General features: G+C 42.6%; 1 protein-coding gene across 2 annotated transcripts; it reads right to left on the reverse strand.

Annotated features, from left to right (window-relative positions):
- Positions 1–3,731: 3,731 nt before the first annotated feature.
- On the reverse strand, positions 3,732–21,874 carry PRKAR1A (protein kinase cAMP-dependent type I regulatory subunit alpha). 2 transcript variants are annotated; one of them, XM_082604525.1, is made up of 11 exons: positions 21,771–21,874; positions 18,423–18,602; positions 12,982–13,152; positions 12,082–12,173; positions 11,811–11,872; positions 10,933–10,979; positions 10,102–10,260; positions 8,757–8,817; positions 7,550–7,671; positions 6,536–6,617; positions 3,732–6,199 (listed from the first exon to the last, which is right to left on the reverse strand). In XM_082604525.1, the coding sequence occupies exons 2-11, from the start codon at positions 18,594–18,596 to the stop codon at positions 6,027–6,029; spliced, it is 1,143 nt and encodes a 380-aa protein (XP_082460651.1). In that variant the 5' UTR covers positions 18,597–18,602; positions 21,771–21,874; the 3' UTR covers positions 3,732–6,026. The 2 variants fall into 2 exon arrangements, with proteins under 2 accessions (XP_082460651.1, XP_082460650.1); XM_082604524.1 differs by lacking the exon at positions 21,771–21,874 and adding an exon at positions 21,367–21,508.
- Positions 21,875–26,372: the final 4,498 nt, after the last annotated feature.

Below are 26,372 nucleotides of genomic sequence, written 5' to 3' on the forward strand. Positions count from 1 at the left end.
CAAAAAAAAACACCTAAATATGGTAACTCCAACTGGTTCAAAGCAGTCTGCACACTTTCTATTCATATTCTAAACACTGTGGCCCAGTCTGAACACAATAATCCCTACTGACTGGTCCTAAAGTAATTTCTCAGAAGTGTTATTACAAGAGGTGAAAATAACATAGGGATTTGCTCAGAGTATCAGAAAAGGGGTATTTCGATCCGAAGAGTAAACATCAATTGAAATAACATCGAGGCTGTCAAAGCTAGCATCCAGTAACAATAGAAGGCAAAACAAGGGTGGCCCTGAAGGTGGGACAGTGGAAGAATGGATCCAGCAGGTACGTGAGCCTGGACTAAGACAGCAGAACAGCCAGGGCTGACCGGAGCCCACCAGTGGCTCCTCCTTCCCCTAAGATTCAGGAACTGTCCCCCACCCATCCCCAAGAGCAGCAAGGCTATCTGGAGAGGTCTGACATTCTGGATGCCACTCCCCTCTGCTCACTCAGAAAGGACTAAGTTTACTTTCCAAGCCTCCCTCAAAAGTGGGCATCTCAGGGGTTTCCTGTCTCTTCAGCCTCCTCCCTGCTGACCTGCTCGTGTCTGAATAGGAGGCTTTGTTTCTTATTCAACAATCCATGAAAACACACAGGATAGGCGTGTATTCACATTAATCACTCAGCAAGTAAAAACGGCTGATTTCATCAGCTCAGCTTTTCTGGTACAGGCCAGAGGTGCAAATACCAGTACGAGTGGGGTGGGAAGAAGCTGTCGCTAAAGTGGGTATCAGGTCAAGATGCCTCTAGACGTCATCCAAGACTTCTGCCATGTGCCCAGAGACAGAGGCGCTTCCGGCCCAGCCTGGCTGCCCCCATCACTGGTACGCTGCCCCAAACCTACGTCCCCATGATAGTGATACCATTTCCATTCACGGAGCTCATTCTCCACGTACGAAAGTCAAACGCAGGCTTCCAATCCTCCCCGACAGACAGAGTCCCTGACCCCCAATGTACCTCCAAGAAAACTAAGGTTCAGGAAGGTTAACTAAAATCACGCAACATAATGATTCGAAACTATCCCAAAGCGTTCTTTCCACTGTAACACAAAACTCAACAGCATCTCACCCAATTTATGCAGTTGTATTTCTTGGCTTTAAAACAAAAATCAGTCTTCAGTAGAGGAACCTCAATCCCAGAGCCTTGTGTTACTGAGGCATCTCTACTGCTGCTCAAGGCCTCCCACTTCACAGACAGTTTCTTCTACTTCAAGCCTACATTTCCTCTTGGAGGGGGAGCCAGGTAATCACACACAGCAGAGCGAGAGGAGAATATTCAGGCAAAGGTGTTCAGAGACTAGCACAAAATGGTCTGAAATTCCAAACTGCAGAGGCTCAGGAAGGCAGGCCCAGCTCCACCTCGACCCAGCCTCTTCCGTGACAACAGACTAGTTTTCAGATGGCCTATAATAAAAATGCTGGCGTACTTTACAGACTGAGAGTAAGAGAACTGAGTTTGACCACAGTATGCCACGTACCTAGATATCTCATTATTCACCCATCCATTATTTTTTCACTAATACCAAAATTAAGCCTCTACCATTGGTCAAAAATACCAGAAAACAAAAGACCCCAGTCTTAGAACTATCAAGTTCTTCCAACACGCTCATTTTGGACCACTGTTCAATTTTCCATGACATAAAAACTCTCCTGTCTCTATGTAAGAACTTTTCATGTTTTCCTGTCAGTACTACTGACAGGAAACTAAAAAATGAAAGGGAACGGACAGCCCATGAGCTGGTGGAGAAAGGGGTCTGGAAGAAGTCACTTAGCCTCCCCCAAAGTCAGGAGGACAATCTGAGTTTGAAGACGGTAAAAAGGGTAGTTGACTCTTACCTGTGGTAGTTTTATGGCTGATGAGGTTGCCAAGGACACGGAATTAGCGGAGACAGCCGTCTGCCCCTAGAAGCAATACAGGACTGTAGGTTCCTGTGAGAGCCTCTGGTGACATTCCTGTCAACCTACCAATACACAATCTTCATTCCTGTGTTACGGTGTGTTGAAGACACCTCAGTTAGTATCCACTGTTGCTTCACGAACGCTGAGCTCGGCCAACAGCACTGCCGCTCACGCTGGCTAACACATACCCCTCTAGAGGCCCACCACAGCCTTCTCACCCTCGGGACCCCCAGCCAGGACAGGAGCACTCCTCTGGGGGCCACTTTAAATAGAGAAATCACCAACAGGAAGTACAAAAATGCAAGAAAGTGGTACTAAATAGACCAGAACAAGGGCATCTGATTTCAGCTAAAACTAGAAGGCAGAGTGTACCTGGTCTGACCTCCGCCAGGCACTTGCGTGTAGGGAGACGCGGGCCCCTCTCCACTCAAGTCCGGGAATGACTGTGACAGTGCCGGGAGTACTGATTTGGGGGTTACAAATGAATTTCAGCAAGTACGCAAATTTGCAAAGTTTGCAAATACAGCATCCGTGAACAATGAGGACCAACTGTAACTGACTTTGAGGCTAACAAAGATGATAAAAAGCCCTCCATCTAGTGGTGACTTAGAAAACCACAAAGCTACTTAATCTACACTGGCAGAGCGCTTTCGCAAAACAAATTCTGTTCATTAGTGGTCTGGGTTTTTAGGCAGCATCAGGATGAAGTCACAGCTCTGGACTTCTGTCAGTACACAAATTTTAACCTTATATGTACACAGTAACACTGACTGCTGTGTGAAATTCCTTAGGGTAAGAAGGGAGAGATTTACCATTCTCCCTTTTATGTTCTCCTCTCCACAGTCTTTACTGATGGCTATTATGATGGTGATCAACACACTGCTTCTCCATGTTGTTTTAGTAGTTTTAGTCCATCTAGAAGTACACTGCCAGGGCCTAACAAAAATACAAAAAGGGTTCAGCTGTTCATCTGTGGTTGGAGATAAAGCAATATTAAGAAAACTAACATCATAATACTACTTCAATTTTACACTGTCAATATTTAAGTCATTAAAATACAAAAAGGGATTTCATATAAGCCAGTGTTTTAGAGGGAAAATTAAACTACAACCAGTACAGTCAACCCAGGAAAATTTTCTTCAGTTATACTCTGTTGTGACTCAAAAGGTTCTAACTCCAGCGGGTTGAGGGAGGGGATTACTGAATCTGGACAAAGTGCATGTGTTACAAAGCAGCACAACTTAAGCAATGTTCTAGGCAATGCAACATTATCTCCAACTTCATTGGATGTAAAGAAATTAATTCCAATATGCTAATGAATTCAATTTAATCATCCCCGCCTCAGAAATCTGAGAAATAAATGTTAGAAATGACTTTATATGTATGCAAGATATAGAAGCATACCTAAATATATGAATGCACATATTAAATTTAAACCAAAGAGTATGCTGACCTAGAAATGACATCCCCCATTAAGTCTGGGAAAGTTCCAAAGCCAGAGAACCAGTCTACCCTCAATAAAAAGGAAATCTTTGACCTCTGATTTAATGTTTTCCTTCCATTGCTCAGTACAGATCTGCTACATCTCAATTACCCTTAAAGAAAGGTTTTTAGATTCATTCTTTGACAAACTGAATTGGAAAACAAACATATTATTCTTTCAAAACACCAATCCCCTAATTCACTTTCGATTTTCATTCGTGCCCACCGGATTAGCAGCTTTGAGGGGTCGGGGGGAGAGGGAGAAGAGAAGCAAAGGAGAAAGGGAAGAAAAACTGATTCGTTAGAGAATTAAATTATTTAATCTTTTTTATTACTTGACCTACCATTGAGACAATCTATAACAAAAAGAAGAGGGTATATTAGCACACACAGTATAATCAGACTAGTGACCAGGAAACAACACAAAATGGTCCTTTGGCCATCTCTGCTTTCTAGAGCAGTGGAGCTCATAAATCCACTTACCAAGCCCAGAAATAATGACTTCTAAAGCCCTGAATATCCACTGAGACAAATGATGCCAGTCGTGATTTCTCATATAGACTGCACAAAGATAAGGCTTTAAATGTGATCATTTTTAAATTCAGACTTAAATTTTCTTAGATTAAAAACTACAAAAGGGAGTAAACAGCAAAGCCCAATGACTTAAGAACAAAACTCATTTAGAAATCAGTGTTATGAATCTAAATATACATGAGCATGATTATATACATATATGAAACTCTGCAAATTTATGGCATTCTAAATAATTTAGTTAAGTACAGTTTTGGCATTTAAACAAAGATCAAATCAAGCTTTAAGCTAATAAGAACATAATTTTTATTTTTAATCTTTTAAATATAAAAAGCTAAACACAAAATACAGACCAGAAAATCCTCATTTAGTAAAGATTATTTTGAAAAATAAAAAATTTGAAATAAGGTGGCTTTCTATCCCACACTAAAATGTAAATAAAATCTCTTTCCCAGATTTATACTCCAAACTTAGTAACAACCCAAAAGCTGTTCAAATCTATGAAAAAAATTTACCATGACCAATTTAAATTACCTGGGAAAGGGGAAGGAGAGGGGATTAAAAATCAGAGCCAGATGCACACAGATGGAAAAAATGCTTGCAGTCACCCCAATATAACCCTATATATTATATAAATCACAATGCAAATAAAAGTGCCTACATTATGGAACTGTGAAATTTTGTTTCAAAAAATAACAATAATAAAAATAAACAGTTGGGTATCATTGGTGCACATGGAATAATGTAACAACACATAACCTTGATAAGGCTGGAAAATACTGAAATAAAGTTAAGACTCAAAACACTCGTTTACACAAAAAAGTTTGCCAGAGAAATAAGCTGGTAGATAGGAAAGCAGAACTTTTCAGAAGGATGGCCTTTTAGACCCATTTGAAACAGACACATCCTACCCCACCCCCCAACCCACCATAAATTCTAGTTGATGTAAAAAGGGGAGGAAAGGTTAAAGCAAAGTAAAAAACTTCTTCCTAAATCTCCTGCCCCAGTGAATTTAGTGGGGCAAAGCTCCCAACACTGAACTGTGTCCACCTGCCATTTCTCCCTTTAGCAAGCCCACCTCCATTTTGCGGTTACAACATTTAGTCTGTCTATTCCCAGTAAATCCAATCTCCTGGAATCAGTGCTTAAAGAGCATAAGAGATTATTATCCTGGCCTCAACTGAAGGATATACATTAACCAAAAACTCTAAGTTAACAACCAAGAGTGCAGACCTCAAATTCTTATTCTCAGTTCAGCATCTGACGGTCAACATTTGGCACGAGCTGGATAAAGGAAGGTGTAATCAGAATTTGTGAGCTGAGGCAGATGTAATTAAATCATTACCCAATATTTGCAGCTTATGATTTGGTGTGAACCTTAAAAGGCAGGTAGGTATAGACAGCCACACCTCAACATATTTTAGAATTGGAGAGAAAACATTAAGATATAAACAAAACCAGGCAAAGTTGCTTGACAAATAAAAATTCTTGTTAAAAAGAAAAAAAAAAAGAACTGATCATTTCCACCTGATAATTAGCAAAAATGGGCATTTTTCCACCCTTAAACTAGTTTAAATACAGGCAGATGTCTTTCTACTATACTAAGATTTTTCTATAACTGTTTTTCCTAATCCTCAGAGCTTAATGAGAAATCGTTTATTCTATAAAGAAATATAGCATATATGGCCACAGTCTAGAATCTGCTTATGATAACAGGAAACTTCTGTCACTTGAAAGGCAATCTTGCACGGTTACATCATGACTCTACGGTAACTCATGTGGCGCAGGGTCTGCCCTCACCAGAAAGCGTGGCACGCGCGGCCCAGGGTGAACACTAACACTGCACAGAGAGAAGCAGGAACAGCCAAGTCTCCACAGAACTCTATTTATTTAACTGTGTAGGAGCACTCAGTTAATGCTCCAAAATAAAAACGGTGCAATAAGAGCAACTTTTAACAGAAACCGACAAGAAGCTGCGATGCCAGTGGCCACGTGGCGCTGCAAAGAGGGGCCAGAGAGCAGTCTGCGTGGGGAAGCCTGGACAGGGAGAGGCGGAAGGGAGGCACGGGAAGCAGGTTTCAGACGGACAGGGACACAAAACTGTTGTACTGCTGGATGTTCCGTTTGAGGATGTCCGAGCACGGGCCAAGAACACGTTCAAACCTCGGGCGGTCCAGCTTGACGCACTTCAGCGGGCCACGGGCAACCACGGTGGCAGCGCGAGGACGATTCATCAGCAGCGCGATTTCGCCTGGAGGAGGGGAAAGGGCCGAGAGTAGGCTGGCTCCCTCAGAAATGCCTCCTGAGGGGCGCCCTCCGGGGAAAAGAAAACCCGTATTTTCCCTCCTAGTAACTCAGTACAGGCCACACTACATCTGCACCTCGGGAAAAAACCAACTGACAGATATGAGACAATCAATAACTTAATTACTAACTGAGTCAAGGTCAAAATCTCACCCTCAGAGTCGAAAACGAAAATAAAAAATAAAATTCAGGAGAAGAAAAGACAAGATTATGAAAGACTGTGATAGCTCACTGAGAAGTGACTTACAGAAACTATGTGTTTATTGTGAGGAAATCCACATACCAAAATAATCAGAAGGCCCCAATCTCCCGACTTCAACAAATTCTTCATTTTCTGAACGACGCTGTAGCACGGCAGCTGAACCCTGTAACAAAATCACCAAAAAGCAAAACACATGAATACTTTCAATTCCTGGCTGGCACTTTAAATATCCTATGCAATTTTAGCTACTCTGCAAAAAAAAAAAAAAAAAAAAAAAAGGACTCAGCAGTTATTTCAAATCCTGTGTTCATGTGATAAAAGGTAATTGAAAACAGTCACTACAGGCTTGATGCTTATTTACCCCAGCAGTTCCTGCTAGGAGGTACTTCTCATCACACTGAGGTACTTCGAGGGTTCAGACTCAGGTTAGCAAACTGTAGAAGGAGGGCCAGATCCAAGCTCACTGCTTTTGTAAATAAAATTTTATAGGAACAATACACCAATTCATTTAGATACTGTCCATGGCTGCTTGCCCACTATGACAAGAGTTGAGTCTGCAACAGAAACACTATGGCTCATAAATGCCTGAATTACTTACTGTCTGGTCCTTTACAGAAAGAGTTCCTCAACCCCTGGTTTAAACAACACCGATTAGCATCTACTGAGCCACATTCACAGCAAATCTGCTCTGTGGATCTCCTTGGCTGGCAAGAGTATCTGCTATACATTTCCATGGATTGTGACGATATAAAACATGGTAACATTTAGAATTTAAATACCTGCCTTTGATCCTTGTTTGCCAAATTAGCCCAAATGCATGATTTTAACAAGAACGGTGTAGTACATCACAGCCTGTGTGCTAAATGGCTGAGTTCTGTTTGGCTTCTGTGAGGAGAATTAATTTAAGTAGGTCAGAATTCGGCTATTACTTCATGCAAAGCCCTCATTTAAAATGTGGTGGCCTGGCTGAAAACCAAACAACGACATTTCAAAGGGAATGATAATTTTTAAATAAAACTGTTTATCTTAAGAACGGTAGCTGTAAATGAGAACTGGTGTCCCCCTATTCCCCGCCCGGTGCTGCCCCATCTTTACCTCTAAAATAATGAAGAACTCATCTCCCGGCTCCCCCTGCACCACAATCTTCTGCCCGTCTTCAAACTGCACTGGTTCCAACGCATCAGCTACCGTGAGACGCTCCCACTTGTCCAGAGATTCTAAAAGACAGGAATCAAAAGAATTTCTCTGCATTATTTGGTATTGCTAAAAAAACAAAAGGTATAAAGAAGTCAACCAAAATACTCTAGTAGTGGCTCTAATCCAATATGGCACCTGTCTTCAACTACCTCTCGTCTCACCAAGATCCTCCTGTTACTTACAGATGACCCCAGAGCTTTCTTTCAGTAGCCCAGTGGCCGGGTTAACCTATACCAACTGCATCCGATGGTACAGGGGTAAGAAAAATGTAATCGTTAAGTATTCCTAAAGACTGCCATCAATGTAAATCGAACCTACAATTACAGGACCCAAAAGTAATAGTTCCAGAGATTCAGAGAAATAATTTATCAATTTAAATCCTCAGTAGAATTAATTTACAAAACCAAAAAGAGTAACTAGAAAATAACTTTTGTTCCCAAAGGCCAAACTAACACCCAAGACACTAAACAAATGTAACCATTTCAGAGAAAGGACAAATAAGGGCAAAAAAGTCAATTCACTATAACAAAGCAACGACTCAAGACTATGTTACCTTATAAAAATCGCCATTTCCCCTCCCGATGAAGAACAGCTTGTAATAATGCCTCTAAGTCCACATAACAAAATATGTAGAAATGCCTCCAATTACCCTACTTTACTCTAAATTTCCCCACACTTCTAGCATTTTTTCAGAGAAAGCAAGCAAATGACACCTATTCTTTCTACAGAGGAAATGCATTCTTGGAAATACTCACTTTCCTGAACCAATAAACTCACTGATGGAGCAACAGAGAAACAAGTCCCAGGGGGAATAACGGTGAAAGTCCACTCAGGAGAACACTTCCAGTCTTTCTGTCTCTCCAGGAGGAATAAGTAACACTTATTTCTAATTTAGAGGTCTGTCATATACTAGCAAATTAAACACACTTTAAAATTACTTCTAACTTAGTCAAACTTCAACTCTGCATTCCATGTGGTTTTTGTTACCATTAAAAAAAGAAAAAGAGTTGATAACTGGAGTAATCTTTATGAAATACAATCAGTTTCCTTAAGCATTACTAACACTTCAATTTAACAATTCTCCATGCAATCTTCCAGAACTTACCTAAAATAGACACTTTACTAAGAAACTCCTCATACATCTTGCGCTTTCTCAGCGTGCTTCCCTATAAATGAAAAAAGAAAGTGTAATTCACATAATGCTGTGGAGTAAGAAATACTGTTTCAAGTAAACGAACAACAACAACAGAGAAGTCAAAGCTTGCTGCTGCTGCTTGATACATGATTGTTTTTTTCCTGTTGAAGATGGTAAGCCCTCTGTTCAGTTCATCAAAAGCTCTTAGTAACTTGCTCCTAAAAGAAACACCAGGTATATGCCCAAAGAATTCACAAATTAGTGAAATGTCAAAAAAGCAAACAATCAGTTCTCCAAAAAAACAAAACAAAAAAACAAAAACCCAAGTAATATATGTGACTACAGTCGAATATATTTCCAGCCCAGCGTCCTTTTCCACAACCTTGATCCTCCACAGAAGGAAATACAACTGCTACCATATAAACAACATCCCACCCTGACAAAAAAAAGTACCGTAACCCCAAACTAAACCAAAATGTCTTATCTTCAAGGTTTGCTAAATATATCTGGGGGGCAGAAAGGGGGAAACACACAGTTCCTCTATAATAAACATCCCTTACACAGTAAATTGCCTTGGCAATTTATATACTTATAAATATATATGTATAATATGTATTTATATTAATATTTATAATATGTATCTATTACATAAGTATATATACAATAGATACACATATCTCCATCCCCCAGTCCAGAAAATTTTCTAAGTACGTCCAACCGCGTACTGTCAAACAGCCAGACATGTAATACACAAATTTAAGAAAGCCATTTAAGATGACTAATGCCATTTACTGGGACTTAAAACACCCAAGCTACTCCATAAATCTGTCAGAAAGTTCTCAGAGTCTAATTACATCAGCAGAACATTCCAGTGCTTTTATTACTTCGTTTATTCCTTTACAGTGAGAGGGGACATGAAACCTGCATCACTGCTAATCTCCTTTCCATTTAGAGAAGCTGATCGCTTCTGAGTGGCCTTCAATAACGTCATGCACTCAGAAGCAGCACCTCTCAGGCCGACTGTAATGTGTAAAGATCAGCTAAGGGAAGATGCACTGGCTGACAAATGGAGAGATTCCCAAACATAAGCTGACCACTGCATATACACATTTGTTTCCCATGTTATTTCTGGCCAAAGTTTTGCTCTAAAAGATCACTGTCTCAAACGGTATAATGAATAATGCTAAGTTGGGCTTAATACAAGCATTCAATCGTTAAAAGTAAAAAATATTCTCATTTTAATGTGGTGATACTATTTAAACATTAGTTACACAGTCTGGATTGTGAGCCACACTCCAAAACCCATGTATCTTACCATAAGGATTCTTCTATAGCTGTCTCGGTCGATACCCCACAATTTCACATTTGTCTTTGCCTTGACAGTGGCTGCTCTGGGTGTTCCATAAATCAAAGCAAGTTCCCCAAAGCTCCCTCCTTCCCCAACACTGGTTGCCCACTCATTGTTGACATAGACCTAAAATACAAAAGCATTGTTTTTTTCTACATAGACAAATACGTAAGTATTAAAAACTTGCAAACCTTTTTAAGAGGTCAGAATCCTGAACTTTGTTTTAAAAAATAAAATGTGTTACATTTTCGGTACACAATGGACCAAAACAGCTGACTTCTGACAATGAGTTAAGTTCAGAGTGTCTGTAATTTACCTAGTTTAATTATCTGATACGAAAAAGGTCCTCTGTAAGGATGACCAGGGCAAAAAAAGTGAACTAAGCATTAATATTAACCGTATGTATTTACAGAGCACTGTGCCAGGCACTGTGCTAAGCAAGCATTTTACCTGCAGGAGGTACCGAGTTTTCTAATAATCTTATGCGAGCAACAAGACTTCCAGAACCAAGAAAGCTGTACCAAGTCTCCCAGCTCATGACCGGTCTAGACTCTCCCTGACACCTGTCTTATTCCACAGCACACACACACGCCTTAACCACTAATCTAGCAAAAGTTCTGAACTGTAGGTCTAGCTAAAGAAATTACCTTTAGAAAGTATCAGTGTCAGTAAAATATTTGGCAAAAGGAATCGAACATACAAGGATGTAACAGCCCTTCAGAAACGCTTAGAAGCAATGAATATCAACAAGTTGACTTTTAAGATTATTAACATATTTTTGCAATTATTAAATCTTACATCCATCTCTCCTTGATCAATCACATAGAAGTTATCCCCTTCATCACCTAAAAATGAGGAGAGTAAAAAAAAAAGTTAGAAGCATATTAATTAAAGAAGCACAAATCAAACCAAATTAATGTAAAATAATGAACTTATGTTAGAGAGGTGCTGTGAGAGAAGAGTTTACAAATTAACAGAACCTTTCAGGAAAAAAAGTCCAGCAATTTATTTTAAAAGTCATAAAACTGAGTTTTTAGTCATCTCGTGGCGAAGAATGCCTCTGGAAAAAAAAAAAAGCCACTTGTGTGTACAGAGACATTAAACATTACATCATCTATAACAACAACAAAACAAAAAACAACTCAAATAGTAAGCAATAAATATCAGATTGTCACTAAACAAGAAAACATATGGATTATGAAGACCCATGAAAATATCGAGAATAAATAAGAAAGGAAAAAAGAGAGGATACCAAAAGATGAGATCCATGTTACTATATATGGTCAAAAAAGGTAAGAATCAGCAGTAGAAGGCATAGAACCTTATAAAGAGATGGGCTAGATGATGAAGAATGTAAGTGTTTTGCTTATTTTCTACTTTATTTTACTTCGTAAGTGGTTAATAATCAATATAAAGGATATATGAAATATGTGTGGTTCTGGAATTCCATACAAAGTAAAAATGCATGAATTCCCTTTAACAGTTACCATAAACAAAACTATATCAGATGTTAGGGAAATATTAGTCCCTTAAGCAAGGTGTGCCTTTTAGCTCAGAAGATTTTAATTAAAAGAAATAAGAAAATCCAGTAGTATAACAGAAGGAAAATGGTAGGCTTAAAGAGAAAAACAAACTTCAATAATAATAGTGCGTGCCATAAAAGCAGCAACCCTTACCTTGCTGAATAACAGTCTCTCCAGCAATAAAGGAAACCGGAAACATGGCATCAAAAATATCACTGCAAGGGAGAGAAGGCCTCGCGTTACATTTCATGTGCTGCTTCTGTGGATTTCAAACATTAACCTTAGAATTAAAGCTCCCAGATTTTCAGCCTGGATTGTTATCAGGTGAACAATTACTAAGAGCCTTAAAACTTGCAACAGTGATGAGACTAGTTTGGGACACCAACTGTACTGAAAAATAGTATAACAAAGTACCTGTACCTACCTTCTCTCATTATCATCAAGATGTGAAAACAGTACATTCTTTTCAATGGCTTTGGCTAAAGCAGCCATTGTCTTATAATCTTTTGGTATAACCTAAGAAAGAACAGAAAGTCAAAATGACAATTCCATAAACCAAGACCACTTCATGTTTGCAACCTCAATTACAATGAAATGTCAAGCTACATTACGGTATTTAAACAAGGCTGCTTTGAGTTAAATATTTTCAACACAACACTCTCACACTGTCTTTGATCCACAAAGTACTCAACAAATACTGACTCAATAATCCCCTTTGCCTACATCTAGGCCTGTGTTTAAAGGCTAGTATTTGGTTCCTAGTCAACAACTAAAGGAACAAACCAAAATCACCTTGCCCAAGGTGATTAGTGAGGCAAAACTAAGCATTTTATGACAATTGGTCATTTTCTAAACTGTGATCACGTACTGTTAGTCTCACAACCTCTTGTGAGCACAATTCTCTTCCCGCTTCAGGCTAACAGCATAACTCGAAATGGCAGACTGGCTCTAAGAGCCAACTGAGACAAATGACGCTTGGGGGTAAAAGGTTGAAAGCCACAACATGAATTACAGGATGTCAAGAAACTGACACCATGATTCAAGAGAAAAAACTGCCTGCTCTTCTACTGCAAAACAACATGCAAAAGAAAACCCCCAAAACTCACTTATGCACTGTTTTATAATTACTGTTAGTTATTTCCTGTGATGGCATGCTGTCACAGAAACCTGTTCCCCAAGTACCCAGGAACTGTCCAGGATAGAGTACGATCCACCCTGTTTGTGTTTTACTACTCAAAACAGTACACTCATTCATCAAAGGAGACTGGATGACTACCACGTGGGTCCCAAAACCATGTCCTCAGTGTTCAGATATCAAAACTACCTTCCTCACGTAGGATGCAGCATCTTCCTCCGTGTAGACCTCGGCACTGATGGCACCTCGTCGCCTCCGGCCCTTTACCGCTGGGTTCGGTGGAGGAGGAGAGATTTCATCCTCCCTTGAGTCTGCACGAGAGCTCGCTTTCTGCAGAGTCTGGATCTGTTTTGCCTCCTCCTGAAAACGATGGTAAGTTTATAAAATGAGACCCTTCAGCATGGCATTCTTCAGCTGGTATTCTCATACTCCAATGACGGTCCTTCTCAGTCACTTCAAATCTCTCCCTCTATTACCAAGGTGAAAGTTAAGAGGCAAAGGTCAATTACAAATGGGGGAAAAAGTGGAGAGTCAAGCTTGAGAAGAAATACTCTGGAAAGACTTTACTGTTTCTCAGAGGGTAACAGATGCTATATTTATTAATGAACAAAAGCCACTGGTACAGGGCACGTAACATGCAAATAAAAAATTATATACTCATTATGATAATATACCGACAATGATTTGTAATGCACTCAACAGTAATGAACTGCAAAACAAAAGGCTGGTGAATTAGTGTGAGATCCCTGCCCCGCCCAAGAATGCCATCTAGGAATAATCACTCAGGCACAGCAAAGTGATAGAAGAATGTCTAGATTACTGTGTTACTCCATTAATTCAATATGTATTCTCTGGATCTGCCACGCCAAGTCTACACTAGGCAAGGGGAATATAAAAACCAATAGGAGGGTTTCCCTGGTGGCGCAGTGGTTAAGAATCCGCCTGCCAATGCAGGAAACACGGGTTCAAGCCCTGGTCCCGGAAGATCCCACATGCCGCGGAGCAACTAAGCCCGTGCACCACTACTACTGAGCCTGTGCCCTAGAGTCTTCGAGCCACAGCTACTGAAGCCCACGCGCCTAGAGCCCGTGCTCCGCAACAAAAGCCACCGCAATGAGAAGCCCATGCACAGCAAGGAAGACCCAACGCTGCCATAAATAAATAAATTAAAAAAAAAAAAAACCAACAATAGGAGAGAGTCCTGAGCCTGTGGAGCTCATATTCTAGCTGGAGTCTCAGGTATAAACAAATAATGAAATGTGATGGTAACCTAGAATTTAACTAAGATCGGATGTAACAATACTTCTCCTAACAGAGTTGGAAGCATTCTTTATGGTCAGGGTTGACACCTGAAGTTAAAACAAAAAAAAGTTTACCTGCTTTTAAAATCTTATTAAACCAATCCATTTAAAACTGATATCAACTACTTAACGTTCTTATTTTTCAGATCTAGGGCCTTAAAAAGAAATTCCTCTCAGGTCTTCAGTGAAGAATGAGTTATGCCTGACGTAAAATCAGAATGAAAAAAGCCAAGAATGGTGAGCTATTTACATTCTCATTCATCTGACTCACCCTCCATTATTTTTCTAAGCCATCTTTCAAATTCTAAATGAACTCAGCATTTACTATTTCTGAAAATTTTTTGATAAAAAAGAAACTAAGGAGCTGCCTACTTTTTCTCCTGCATGGTACTCAGCTCTGCATTTGGCATCAAGACAAATAAAAAAACATATAAACGCAGCAAGGAAAGTCTAGAACGATAACAATCAAGGCAGTAATAGTGTTTATCTCTATTATAGACTCATGTTTGATTTTTATTTTTTTATTTTTTGGAGGGAGGAATTGGCTTTATTTTTCTCACTTCTCTAGATTTTCTAATTTTCAATTAAAAACACAGTAAGAAAAGCCTGTAACAAAAACAACTTTAATATATTTGCATATTTAGTTACAAATGCACTTACCTGTTGACCAAATAATCCAGTAAGTCTACTGCCAGGAATTTATTCTAAAATATGCATGTGTGTGAAATGACAGCTATATAAAGTTACTTATTATATCATTGCTTTTAATAGTAAAACACTGGAAACCACCAAAATGGTTGTCAACATGGTGATTAAATAAACTGTAGTACATCCATACAATGGAATACCATGCACATGCTAGATATGAATTTGTAAGTGCCCATATATTATCCCTGGAACACAGGCTGCACTCTAGGAAGACAACGAAGTGGGAAAAAGACTTTTTATTGTCCTATCCTTTTGTACCTGCAGAATTTTGAACCATGTGCAAATATACAACCATTTTAAAAAAATACATTTTTAAAGAAAACCCACTTCATTTTCATTCCGGTAATTCCAGTAAACAGGTAAGGTTTTCCCATTCCATATTAACAGAGAACTTTAAAACTCAAGTCTCCCCCAAAGTCTAAAGTTCAAGAGTATAAATGAAAACACAAATTCTACCCCCAAAACCTGTCACTGATATTTCACAAAAATTTCATGGAAAGTTTCACAAGTAATATCTCATTTGGAACTGTCTTCTATCTAACTGAATTTTTAAGACCATTTTGAAGTACCAAAAGCATTGTGATTTTAACACTGTTCCATGGGTTTTCATCTTCAATAGCAATCAGCTAGAACCTAATCCTGGTGACTCAGAGCCATTACTCAGATCATCGATTTCTATTACACGTTTTTACGTCCTTTTTCTTGCTGTTGTCATTCATCCTATGGTCCTTCTCCTCCCTCCTCAGTTCTCTCACTTATTAAAACAAAAACAGACAAAAGAACCCCTCCCAGTCCACTTACTGTCAACATATCCTAGAGTATTAAGCTCCGATGCTGTGCCCACTGCTTACTTAATATGCTTTCAACAATCACTATTTGTCCCCTCCCTGCCCCTGCCCTTCCATGCTTCCCTGTAGGTGAAGTAAATATCCCGGGGCTGGGGATAGGCATGGGGCTGGGCATGTGGCTTGCTTTGCCATAGCATGTCCTCTTGTAAGATCTGACTCTGGCCCCCGCAGCATCCGATCCCCCTCGGCCTTGGGAGCAGCTCCTTCCACTCGACCCCAGAACAAGACACATGGAGCCAAGAAGAGAAGGTCGCTGAGCCCACAAGAGCTCCACATGCCCAAGAAATGAGGACTTCTGTAGTAAACGAATGAAATGTGGGGGTCGTATGGTACTACAACATACAGCTACTACCCTGTATGACCACAGCCAAGTTACTAGATTTCTCTTGGTTTTACCTGCTACCTCTGTAAAATGGTGATAATCACCAACCTCACACCTCTGAAATAATGAGTATGTATGTATGTATGTATGTATGTATGTATGTAAAGTGCTCACACAGTACCTGGCACGCAGAAGACACTCCATGGTCGGAGCTGTTAAAATTCCTCTGATCTACCAGACAGGGAGGTTCTAATAAATATATGCAGAAAAGAGGATTCAAATTACAGGTAACAGTCTGAAATAAACCGCAGAAGCTTTCAATGGAGTTTTTTGGTGCATTTCTTATTGAGCAGTTGAGGGTACCAGAAACATGACCCCTGGTTAACACAGGGAAAGAGGTGACAAGAGTGTGACCATATTTTCACACATATAACCTAACACCTAATGCACAGAACAATGACCTGTTGAAAACCTAGTTACTTGAAAGTCCAGATATTTACATTCAACCCTGGCTAAAGGAATGTATGCAAGTGAACAAAGATCCTTGAATTATAGGAAAAAGTGTTAAGCTGTGACTTTCATTAAAAGGCAAAGAAGCCAACACACATTAAATTAAAAAATCCCACGTGCAAAGAAACTACTTTAATGATCATTTCTTGTTTTCCCCTTGGTCAGTGCTTAAACAGGGCTATGAGAGTACAGGCTCTGAAATGAGCACCACACACTCAACACTCCCTATAAAAAGACACACCCTTCACGTCTCACCAACCTCACCCCTCATCAGATGGCTTCTATTGATGTCCAAAGAGAAGAGGGATCACCTTACGGTGATCAATTTCAGAATCAGGTCTCCAGGAACACACTTCACTTCAAAACAGGGAAGGCCCACAGCAGCCTGGCGCTACAGTACTTCACTATCAGGAAACTGCTTAAATAAGAGAAAACCAGACTTTCTACCACAAGTCCAAGACAGCAAGGCTACATTCATCGGGACTGGTTAGGTTTGTTTTGTTGTTGTTGTTTTTGCGGTATGCGGGCCTCTCACTGTTGTGGCCCCTCCCGTTGCGGAGCACAGGCTCCGGATGGGCAGGCTCAGTGGCCATGGCTCACGGGCCCAGCCGCTCCACGGCATGTGGGATCTTCCCGGACTGGGGCACGAACCCACATCCCCTGCCTCGGCAAGCGGACTCTCAACCACTGCACCACCAGGGAAGCCCCTGTTGTTGTTTTTGATTAATCTAATCATGGTAATAGACACCAATTTCAACAAACAGCTTTTCAAGAAAACAGTAGAAAATTCCTGATCACTGAGCCACCCATTTTTTTAAACATTAGTAAAACAGACTCTTTTACTAGTAAATTATGCTGGTTAAGAAACTGTCCAAACCAGTGGGATATATTACAAATATTTCTGCAATACAATTAGATAATTAACAATCATATACCTAAGAAAATGCCTCCCAACTGGTTCACAATTATGAACCACATCAAAACTTCAATATGCTTAAGAAAACCTGTCAATTTATCTTGCTGAATTTCAGAAGCAAATCAAACAAACTACTCAAAACGTTCAACAATCCAAACTTTCTCATTCATCATTTTTTGAAGGAAGTGAACTGAAGCATCCACCTTGATGAAAAATGATCATTTTGCTTAGAAAAGCACACACCACATGCTTAGGTCCCACTGACATACACAGAATGAGGATGAACAACAACGACTAAAAACTGCACTCATTTTTTTTTCCAGAGGAAACAAGTCCTGACCAGAACTGTAAAGTAAAAATTTGACAACCATCAATCTTGATCTCTCTGCTCTAGAGTCGATTCACCTGAGACATATTCTACAGTAAAACACACTTCACTAATTCAAAGTTTCTGAAATACCAGTCACAAGCTAGACTCAACTGTTTCATTACAGTGATTTCAAAAGGTGGGATAAAACTTATAAGTTACTTGCTTTGCTGAAGAAAAAAGCATTAAATGCTTTCAAGTACTGTAGAATTTCTCACTTCATACCACTGCTGTACTACTTTTAAAAAAATTTTTACTGGAGTATAGCTGATTTACAATGTTGTTAGTTTCTGCTGTACAGTGCCGTACTACTTCTGATCAACTGTATCTAGTCAGTTATTTCATTTAGTCAGTTTTATGTACTAATTAAAATAGTTACAAGGAACTATGTTTGGAAAACGAAAACCTGTTAGCCAAGTAAACTTAGCATACAGATTGGTTTTGGTAAGTTCTACTGATTACAAAGTTAAAAATTACTTCAAGTGCGTTAACTACACTTCTTTCCTGAGGTTCTATTTTAGATGATGATGATTATGATTATAAATTATGATTTGGTCAGAATTCCTTTTCTTCCAAAAGATACAAATCAGCGACACTCTTACAGCATCCCCTTTAACAACCGTCAGGGTCATCTCACGCTCTGCCCATTTATTTTTACCTTCTCCAACCTCTCGAAGTATTCCCTGAGGAATGCCATGGGCCTCTCGGGCCGCGCGGTGCACAACTGCACGATGGAGTCCTTGAGCAGGGCCTGGATGTTGTGCTTCTGCACGTAGAGCTCGCATTCCCGGAGGCTGCGCTCCTCCTCGCTGGCGGTGCTGCCAGACGCCATGGCTTGCTATGGGGAAAACACACAGATGCTTGTGAAAACTGTTTACAAAGAGCAAATGTCAATTTGGCCTTTCACCTAACAAATTCACTAGGCAACTGATTCACAAAGATTTCTTTCTAAGTAGATTTTTTTTAAAACAGGGAGGTGAGGGCTAGGGAGCAAAGTATGTACAGAAATAGCATTCTCTCAAAGTAGTGTTTCACTGAGGTCCTGCTGCACAGGATCTAGGCTCTGCAGGCAGCAACAGTGAGAAGAACCTCAGCTCTCGGAGGAAGTATGAGCCACTTATCCCCGGCAGAGGCGGGGTGCTGAGGAGTCAGGCCCTTAAGGGAATTTCATTCAGTTCTCCTCCTACAAAAGAAATCATGACTCCGTGCGAAGTGTGTACATGGCAAACGGGACAGAGAATTACAAGGGCACACAAGTCGGCTCTAAGTGAAAGCAAGAAAGCACAAGAAAGAACATCTGACATTCCCTATACGTAACCTGGATCCCAGGGGAGTGTCCTAATCTCACCCAGCAAACCACTGGAGCAAAGGCTCTGGTTAGCCAACTACTAGCGCAATCAACATTTTTTAAAACACAAAAGAAACCCCAGATGAGTTATAAAAGCAACTTTTAATCCTAGACTCTTTTTACCAGATTCCAGCTCTAGATGATAACACACTTACCCACTAGTAAGAGGGCAAATCCTTAATAGAAAAAAAAAAAAACCCACATAAACAAAGAAACACCTTACCAAGTAAACGATAAAAGATCTGTACAGGAAAAAAAACATTTTATTCATCTGGACAGGAAAATGTTAAAACATAAAGTTTTAAACGCACATGAAGATTCAATAGATAAAACTGCATTTAGTGAATTTTAGAAGGTTCAAACTACCTCGATGTGAAGTAAAATAAACAAATATAAGAATGGGCAGCTAACCTCACCCTGGAATTAAAAGCTTACTAATTTAACAAAAGAGCCATAAACTGTTTTCCCTTCAACTCCTAATTATAAAGTAAGATTAGAAGATAAAAGTGAGGTCTCCTCCACTTTGCAACTGAATTCAATACTAGTTGGTCTTTTCCAAATGTAATGTCACAAAACCACTGAGATGACATTGTAAATTTCAAAGGAGAAACAATCAGCAGAGTAAAGAGCTACCGTGCTGTTAGGCATCTTGTTTTGACAACTTTCATGGCAAGGGTCAATAACAAGTAAACTAATTAACAGACCATGAGAAAGTCTGTAGCTCCCTGACAAGCACGTAAATTAGAGGCCACAGAAAAAGACTCATGCTGCTACTTCAGAAATAAACACTCTAATACAAACACAAAAAACAAAACAAACTCAAAAAAAAAAAAAAAACACGTTACTTTCGGATAGATTTACACCAGCCTCTTTTCCAGTTCAACCACACGAACTGAGAATCCACTTCAGTAGGATTTTCTGCATTTGAAAAAATACTGTACTGAAAGCCACCGAGAACAATGATCAATCAGATCTTTTTATGCTTCAAAACATTCAGATCCATCTCAGGAATATCAATACATGTATTCAACGGATCAGAGAAATCATTCGAAGATCAGGTCTGTGGTAGAAATGAGAGAACTGGGGCTAAGCGGTGAGACTGGTTTGTTGTTTGCAACAATGTATTTAAAACACCGAAAGGAGGACACTGGAAATAAGGTAGCATATTAACATAAATGCCCAAGGACTGGCGCAGTCAGGTCACCGTGTGAACCCCGGAATATCCGTATGTCACAGTCTTAATTTTTTAATCGAATACACCTAGATTAAGTCCGTCCTCGTACTTGGTTGTAAAAGCCTAACAATTTAGCTCCCCCCGCCCCCAATTATTTAACTGCTGCAAAACGTACACTGCATTGCCTCTCCTCCTAAAAAAACACAGAGATTCTTTCTTTCGGAAAGTCGGTTTTGACACAATTCCGTTTCAAAGGGATCACATGCGAGGCGCTATGCCAGACACCTTGAGAAACTCGCTGATTCAGGCCGCAGACCCTCAGACCAGCCAGGAGCCCTTCCTGGGGGTCATCCTCGGAGCACCGAGAAGACCCATCTCTCGGGCATCCCTCCGGTGGTGACGCCGTTCGGCGTCGCACCTGCACTGAGCTGCCGGGGGAGGGGGGCGGGTCACAGGTACCGCGCACGTTTCGGGGGCAAGGACACGGAAGTGCCCTTCACTCCACTTAGGCCACAGTCACGGCCACGAGCGGAAGGGAGACCCATCCTGCATCCCGCTCTGGTCGGAAGGCCAAGAGAAGACCTGGGGGGCGGGGACCAGGAAAGGGGGGCAGAGGAGAGGGAACAGAAAGCCACAGAGCGGCCGGGCGACGACCACCGCGAGGGCGGGGCGACAATCCCGGGAAGGAAGGGGAAGCGCCCGCGGGAGAGGCCGGGGAGGAGGCCGGAGGGAGGAAAACGAGGACCGCGGGGTCCCCAGAGCAGCCGGAAAAGCCGGGGGGCGATGGCGGATTCCGGGGACATCTCGCCACCGTCCTTCAGGAGACGCGGGAGGGCGAGCGGGGAGGCCGCAGGGGCGGGGCGGCCGGAGCGGGCCCCGGGGGTCTGGGGGGCGCAGACCCGGGCCAGGGAGCTAGGCCCGCGGGAGGCCCTCTGGAGGCGCCGGGCCGGGAGGCGCAGGGGGTGCGGCCGTCCCCCGCAGGTCGCTCCCCGCGACGCCATCTTGGATCGGCACGGCGCCTCCAAACGGGCGGCTGGCGGCAAAACTGGGCGCGCGGGGGCCCCCGCCGAGGCCTCTCACCTGCGGGCGGGCGGCGGCGGGCTCGGACTGCGGTCGAGGCGGCGGCCGGCGGAGCTACCTCAGCGCTCCCCTCCCAGCCCGACTCCACTCGGCTACAGCTGCTCCTCGGCGGCTCCACCGGAAACGGCCGCGCCGCAGCCAATCAGCGCCCGGCTGCTGACGTCAATGCGCCTCGCTCTGGCCAGAGCCGTCGCCTTGGCAACCTTAAAGGGGCAGCGGCCCCGGGTCCTCCGCCGCCGCTCGTTGAAGGACCCTCGCCCCTCCTCCGCCTAGAATGGTCCCCCTTCTACTCTTCTTTCCGTCCTACCTCGTCCCTCGTACGCAGCTCTCCTCGCGCTTGCCTCTGGTCTCCTCACTCTCTCTAGCCCGGGGCTTCCCTCCTCTGTTCACCTGCCGCCCCTTACCTGTTCCAGTCTGGACGCCACAGGTCCTCTTTTTTCTCTCTGCTGCTCTTCGCTCGCTCTCCGCGCGGCTGTGGGCAGCTCCCCTCTCTCCTCCTCTCCTCTCTTCTCCCCACCCTCACTCCCACCTCCCTCGCCGCCTCCGCCTTTTCTCCCTGCCTTCAACCCCCGCCCCCAACCCAGGCCGACCCACGTGGGGCGTCTCGGATGACAGGTGGGCGACTCCGCCCCGTAGCCCGGGCCGGAGGGGGACGCGGGGCCGGGGAGGGGGAATTCCTGCCGCTTCCAAGCCCCGGAGGAGGTGGCGGATCCGCGGCAGCTGCGCCAGGGGCCGAGCGCGGGCGGATCCCGGGATGCGCACGCCCGCCGCTTATCCTGTGCTCGGCTAGCGCCGCGGCCTCTGGGCTCCGGGCCGCCATCCGGTCCAGGAAATCCGAGCCCTGCCAAGTGTCTACTTGGCCAACCGGGCCGCTCTCCCCTCCGGCGGTGCTGTCGCCAGTGGAGGCCACACAGTCCCTATAGGCACAAAATGCTGGAAAGGACTTTGTCGGGGTCCAAGAGAGGCCTGAGTCCTTCTAGCTCCTGGAATGCCCCCATCCTCGCCCCGACCCCGCATAATGAGAAGTACAAAACGTGCAGGTGGGCACAAACCGTCTGTGACCACACGAGAAATCCCAACCGCCTGTAAAACCTGCCCTCATCGTGGGTGATGGAGGGGAGGGCGGGGGAGCGACTTCTTTACTGCTTCAGCCATTTTTTTTTTCCCATGCAAGTATCCGCCCGTGGAAGAGGAAAGGGGATGAGAGGCAGGGGACGCTTTCGGACATATGAAGTAGCTAAAAGAATAAAGGCCCTTGGAACACACGTATCTTTGTGTCTGGCTGGTACCTGTTGTACCCTTGGGGTATATAGCTCTAGGGCAGTATGTGTAAAATACACAATGGATTTAACACATAATACACAAAATATAAAAATACCTCTAATAATTTTTATACTGATTCCAGTCCGAAACCGTAATATTTTGGATATATTCGGTTAAATATTATTAAGATTAATTTCGCTTTTGTTTTTTACCTTTTTAATATAGCTATTAGAAAATTTTTAATTTCCTCTATGACTCGTGTTTATCGTATTTCTGTTGGACATCACTGTCCTAACAGGCCAGCTGCTCCTCTAAATCCACCAGTATGATAAGGCCCCTGCTTATCAGAGTATTTCTTTTATTTAGTTGTGGTTATCCCTCCCCCTATTCCCCCCCACCCCCCCACCCCCCTACCCGCCGCCACGGGCTCTCTGAAAGTCAGAGGAAGCATAGGCAACATCAGAAAGGCCAGATTAGGCCTATAAGAGGGGAATGTAGGGGGGAAGTTTCTTCTCCCACCTACGCCCCCAGGGACTTTCGCCAGGGATGGGTGGAATGGGAGATTCAAGGCACAGCCTCAGTCGTATATACGATTTCACCTTTGTCAGTACAAAGAAAGGCTAATTAAACTGAACCCTAAGCTGGCAAGCAGGAGAGGGAATTCGATAACCCTGAGCAGGCCCGGTCGCGTTCTGAGAAGAAAACACTGCGGTCGGATAAATCTGAGTTTGGTTTCAGGCTCTGCCATCTCCGGTAATTGACTTAATCCCCATGAGCCTCAGTTTCCTCAATCATAAAGGATGAGCGGGGCTGTGCTAAAATGAAGCAATAAAGATAATACCGGCACACAGGTCTATAGCACTTACTGTGTTCCTGGCAGTGTTCTAAGTGCTTCACTCATAATAATTAATTGAATCTTCATAATAAGCTCTAGCATCAGTATTATTATTATGTTATTGTCATGGAAGGAGAACGAGGCCTGGAGCAGTTAAGTGACTACTGTGTTTCGTACCTAGGCAGTGAGCCTAATCACTCTCCTTTGCAGCATGTATGTGAAGAAAGTGCCCAGCACAGGGTGGGATACAATCGATAAATATTAGTTTGCTTCCCAGTTGCCCTCCCCTTCCTCAGGAGCTACCCACACTCCTAGGTTAAGACTGAGTTGCACTGTGTCCCATTCTCAGTATTACCTTCCTAAGAGAGTCAAGACGCTTAGTTAGAATAGGGAAACCAGCAAGCTGGTGACATTGAGCCTGGTGCTTTGAGTGGCAGCTGACTCCGTGCTGAGGCCTGGCTGTGTGTCCCCATTCAGCTGCATTCAGGCGCCAGTCCAGCCACTGGCTGTCGTTTCCTGTGTCTGTCGCACTCAACCTTGTTCTAGCTGCCAAATCCTCCTAGGCTGGGGCTTTGAAAGACCGAAAGGGAAATAAATGTGCAGCAGATAGTTGAGCCTGGGGAGAGTTCACTGAGACAGCTGCTGCAAAAAGCCACACAGCCTCGGTGGTTTCCAAACGCTGCGAATGCTCTTTCAGTGCAGCCGGCTGTGCCGCTGCGAGAATTTCAACTCATCAAATTCATTTCAGAAATGACAGTGGTTCCACCCTAGTTTGTGTGGTTTCCCCTTCTCCAGAGGCCTTCTGCCCTGAATTCCAAGGTCTGTCAGCCCCTTTTTTTTCTTTTTTTTAAAATCTGTGTCCTTGGAAAAGCTCCACAAAATGAGTTTCTATGGTAGTGGCATTGTAAGTAAATTTTTCTCTTCAAAACAAAATTCCTTAATTGCTATTACAATGTTTGTGAAACAAACAGCAGCAAACAATTTTAAAAGCAAAATAAACATCAGTTATGCATTTAGTAAGCAGAAGTTGAACTAAGAAAGCCAGTGTACAGAAATAGAGACACAAAAGTAGAGAACAAACATATGGACACCAAGGGGGGAAGGGGGTGGTGGTGGGATGAATAGGGAGATTGGGATTGACATGTATACACTAATATATATAAAATAGATAACTAATGGGAAATTGCAGTATAGCACGGGAACTCCACTTAGCTGTACAGTAGAAACTAACACGATGTTTTAAAACAACTATACCCCAATAAAAAAATTTTAAAAAAAAGAAAGCCAGTGTATAAAAGGAAGGAATATTTTGGCATGCCATTTCTTAGTGTTTCTTATGTTTAAAGTTTCCATTGGGTGAGGCCAGATGCACGTATTTCAGGTTTCCAAGGAGTAGTTTTCAGACTATCACCACCTATTTGTGCTGAGTATATATGCTTCCTGTGGAACCCAAGATTGTGGCTTCAAAGATAACCTAATTCCAGCAAGCATTCCAATGCCAAAAGTCTTTCTGCTTTTCTCACTGGCAAATGTGCAGGGAGGAGCTGATGTTGCAGCCTTGACTCTGAAGAGGGTCTGGAGACCCAAATTCTTCTTCTGGAAAACTCAATCTTTTCTCTTAAGGCGTTTATAAAGGGTAATGTGCCTTACTTACAGACTACTGTTCTAAAGGTGAATCACGTCTAAAAAATACCTTCTCAACAACATCCAGACTAGTATTTGACCGAAAACTGGGTACCAGGGCCTAGCTAAGTTGACTCGTAAAAATTAATCATCACAGGGCTTCCTTGGTGGTGCAGTGGTTGAGAGTCCACCTGCTGATGCAGGGGACACGGGTTTGTGCCCTGGTCCCACATGCTGCAGAGCGGCTGGGCCCGTGAGCCATGGCCGCTGAGCCTGCGCAACCGGAGCCTGTGCTCCGCAACGGGAGAGGCCACAACAGTGAGAGGCCTGCGTACCGCAAAAAAAAAAATAATAAAAAATAATCATCACAAGCATGAGTCAAGTCTAGCCCAGATATTTGTATGAATCTCTTCTAAATATTCTTCTCCCAGATATGGGTCTCCTATGCCTTTGCTAGTTTTAACTCATGCTAACCCGAAATCAGTAGTTCACAGATTTAGGGCTTTAAAAAAAAATAGTGATGGGGCTTCCCTGGTGGCGCAGTGGTTGAGAGTCCGCCTGCCGATACAGGGGACACGGGTTCGGTCCGGGAAGATCCCACATGCCGCAGAGCAACTAGGCCCATGAGCCATGGCCGCTGAGCCTGCACGTCCGGAGCCTGTGCTCCACAGCGGGAGAGGCCACAACAGTGAGAGGCCCGCGTATAGCAAAAAAAAAAAAAAAAAAAAATTAGTGATGATAAGCAATCAGAATTTACTGTATAACACAGGGAATTCTATTTGATATCTTATAATAACCTATAATGGAATATAATTTTAAAAAAAACAACTGAATCACTCTGCTGTACACCTGAAACTAACACAACATCGTAAACCAAAATACTTCAATAAAAAAAATTTTAGTCATGGTCTCCTCAGAGAAGCTCATGAAAACAAGGGCTTTCTTTCTCCCCAGAAAATATGCCAAGCATACACACATATGACATTTATCGCCTGATTTCAGTGGGTCCACAGATACTGATGCTCATCCATGCCTGGACGTCAGGTTCAGAAGCCTTAAAAGGTATTTCCTGAGCATACACAGGGCAGGCCCTAGATGCCTGGGATGCAGAGAAGGTGAAGGATGAGCTACGGCCCCACCCTCGAAAGCAAGGAGTACGATTGCTGTATCATATGGTACGAGTATGTTTACTTTTGTAAGAAACCTCCAAACTGTCTTCCAAAGTGGCTACACCATTTTGCGTTCCCGCCAGCAGTGATGAGAGTTCCCATTGCTCCACACCCTC

The sequence above is a fragment of the Mesoplodon mirus genome (genome assembly GCF_964341445.2).
Source record: "Mesoplodon mirus genome assembly, chromosome: 18".
NCBI classification, from domain to species: Eukaryota; Metazoa; Chordata; class Mammalia; order Artiodactyla; family Ziphiidae; genus Mesoplodon; species Mesoplodon mirus.

Excerpts from the sequence above, each read along its gene's own strand:
- PRKAR1A (XM_082604525.1), bottom strand. The coding sequence starts at position 18,596 with ATGGCGTCTGGCAGCACCGCCAGCGAGGAGGAGCGCAGCCTCCGGGAA. Across the intron at positions 10,261-10,932 it reads TTGATCAAGGAGAGATGGAT|GTCTATGTCAACAATGAGTG; the intron begins GTAAGATTTAAT and ends TTTGTATTTTAG. Across the intron at positions 6,618-7,549 it reads AGTTCTTCATTATTTTAGAG|GGTTCAGCTGCCGTGCTACA; the intron begins GTAAAGATGGGG and ends ATTTTGTTACAG.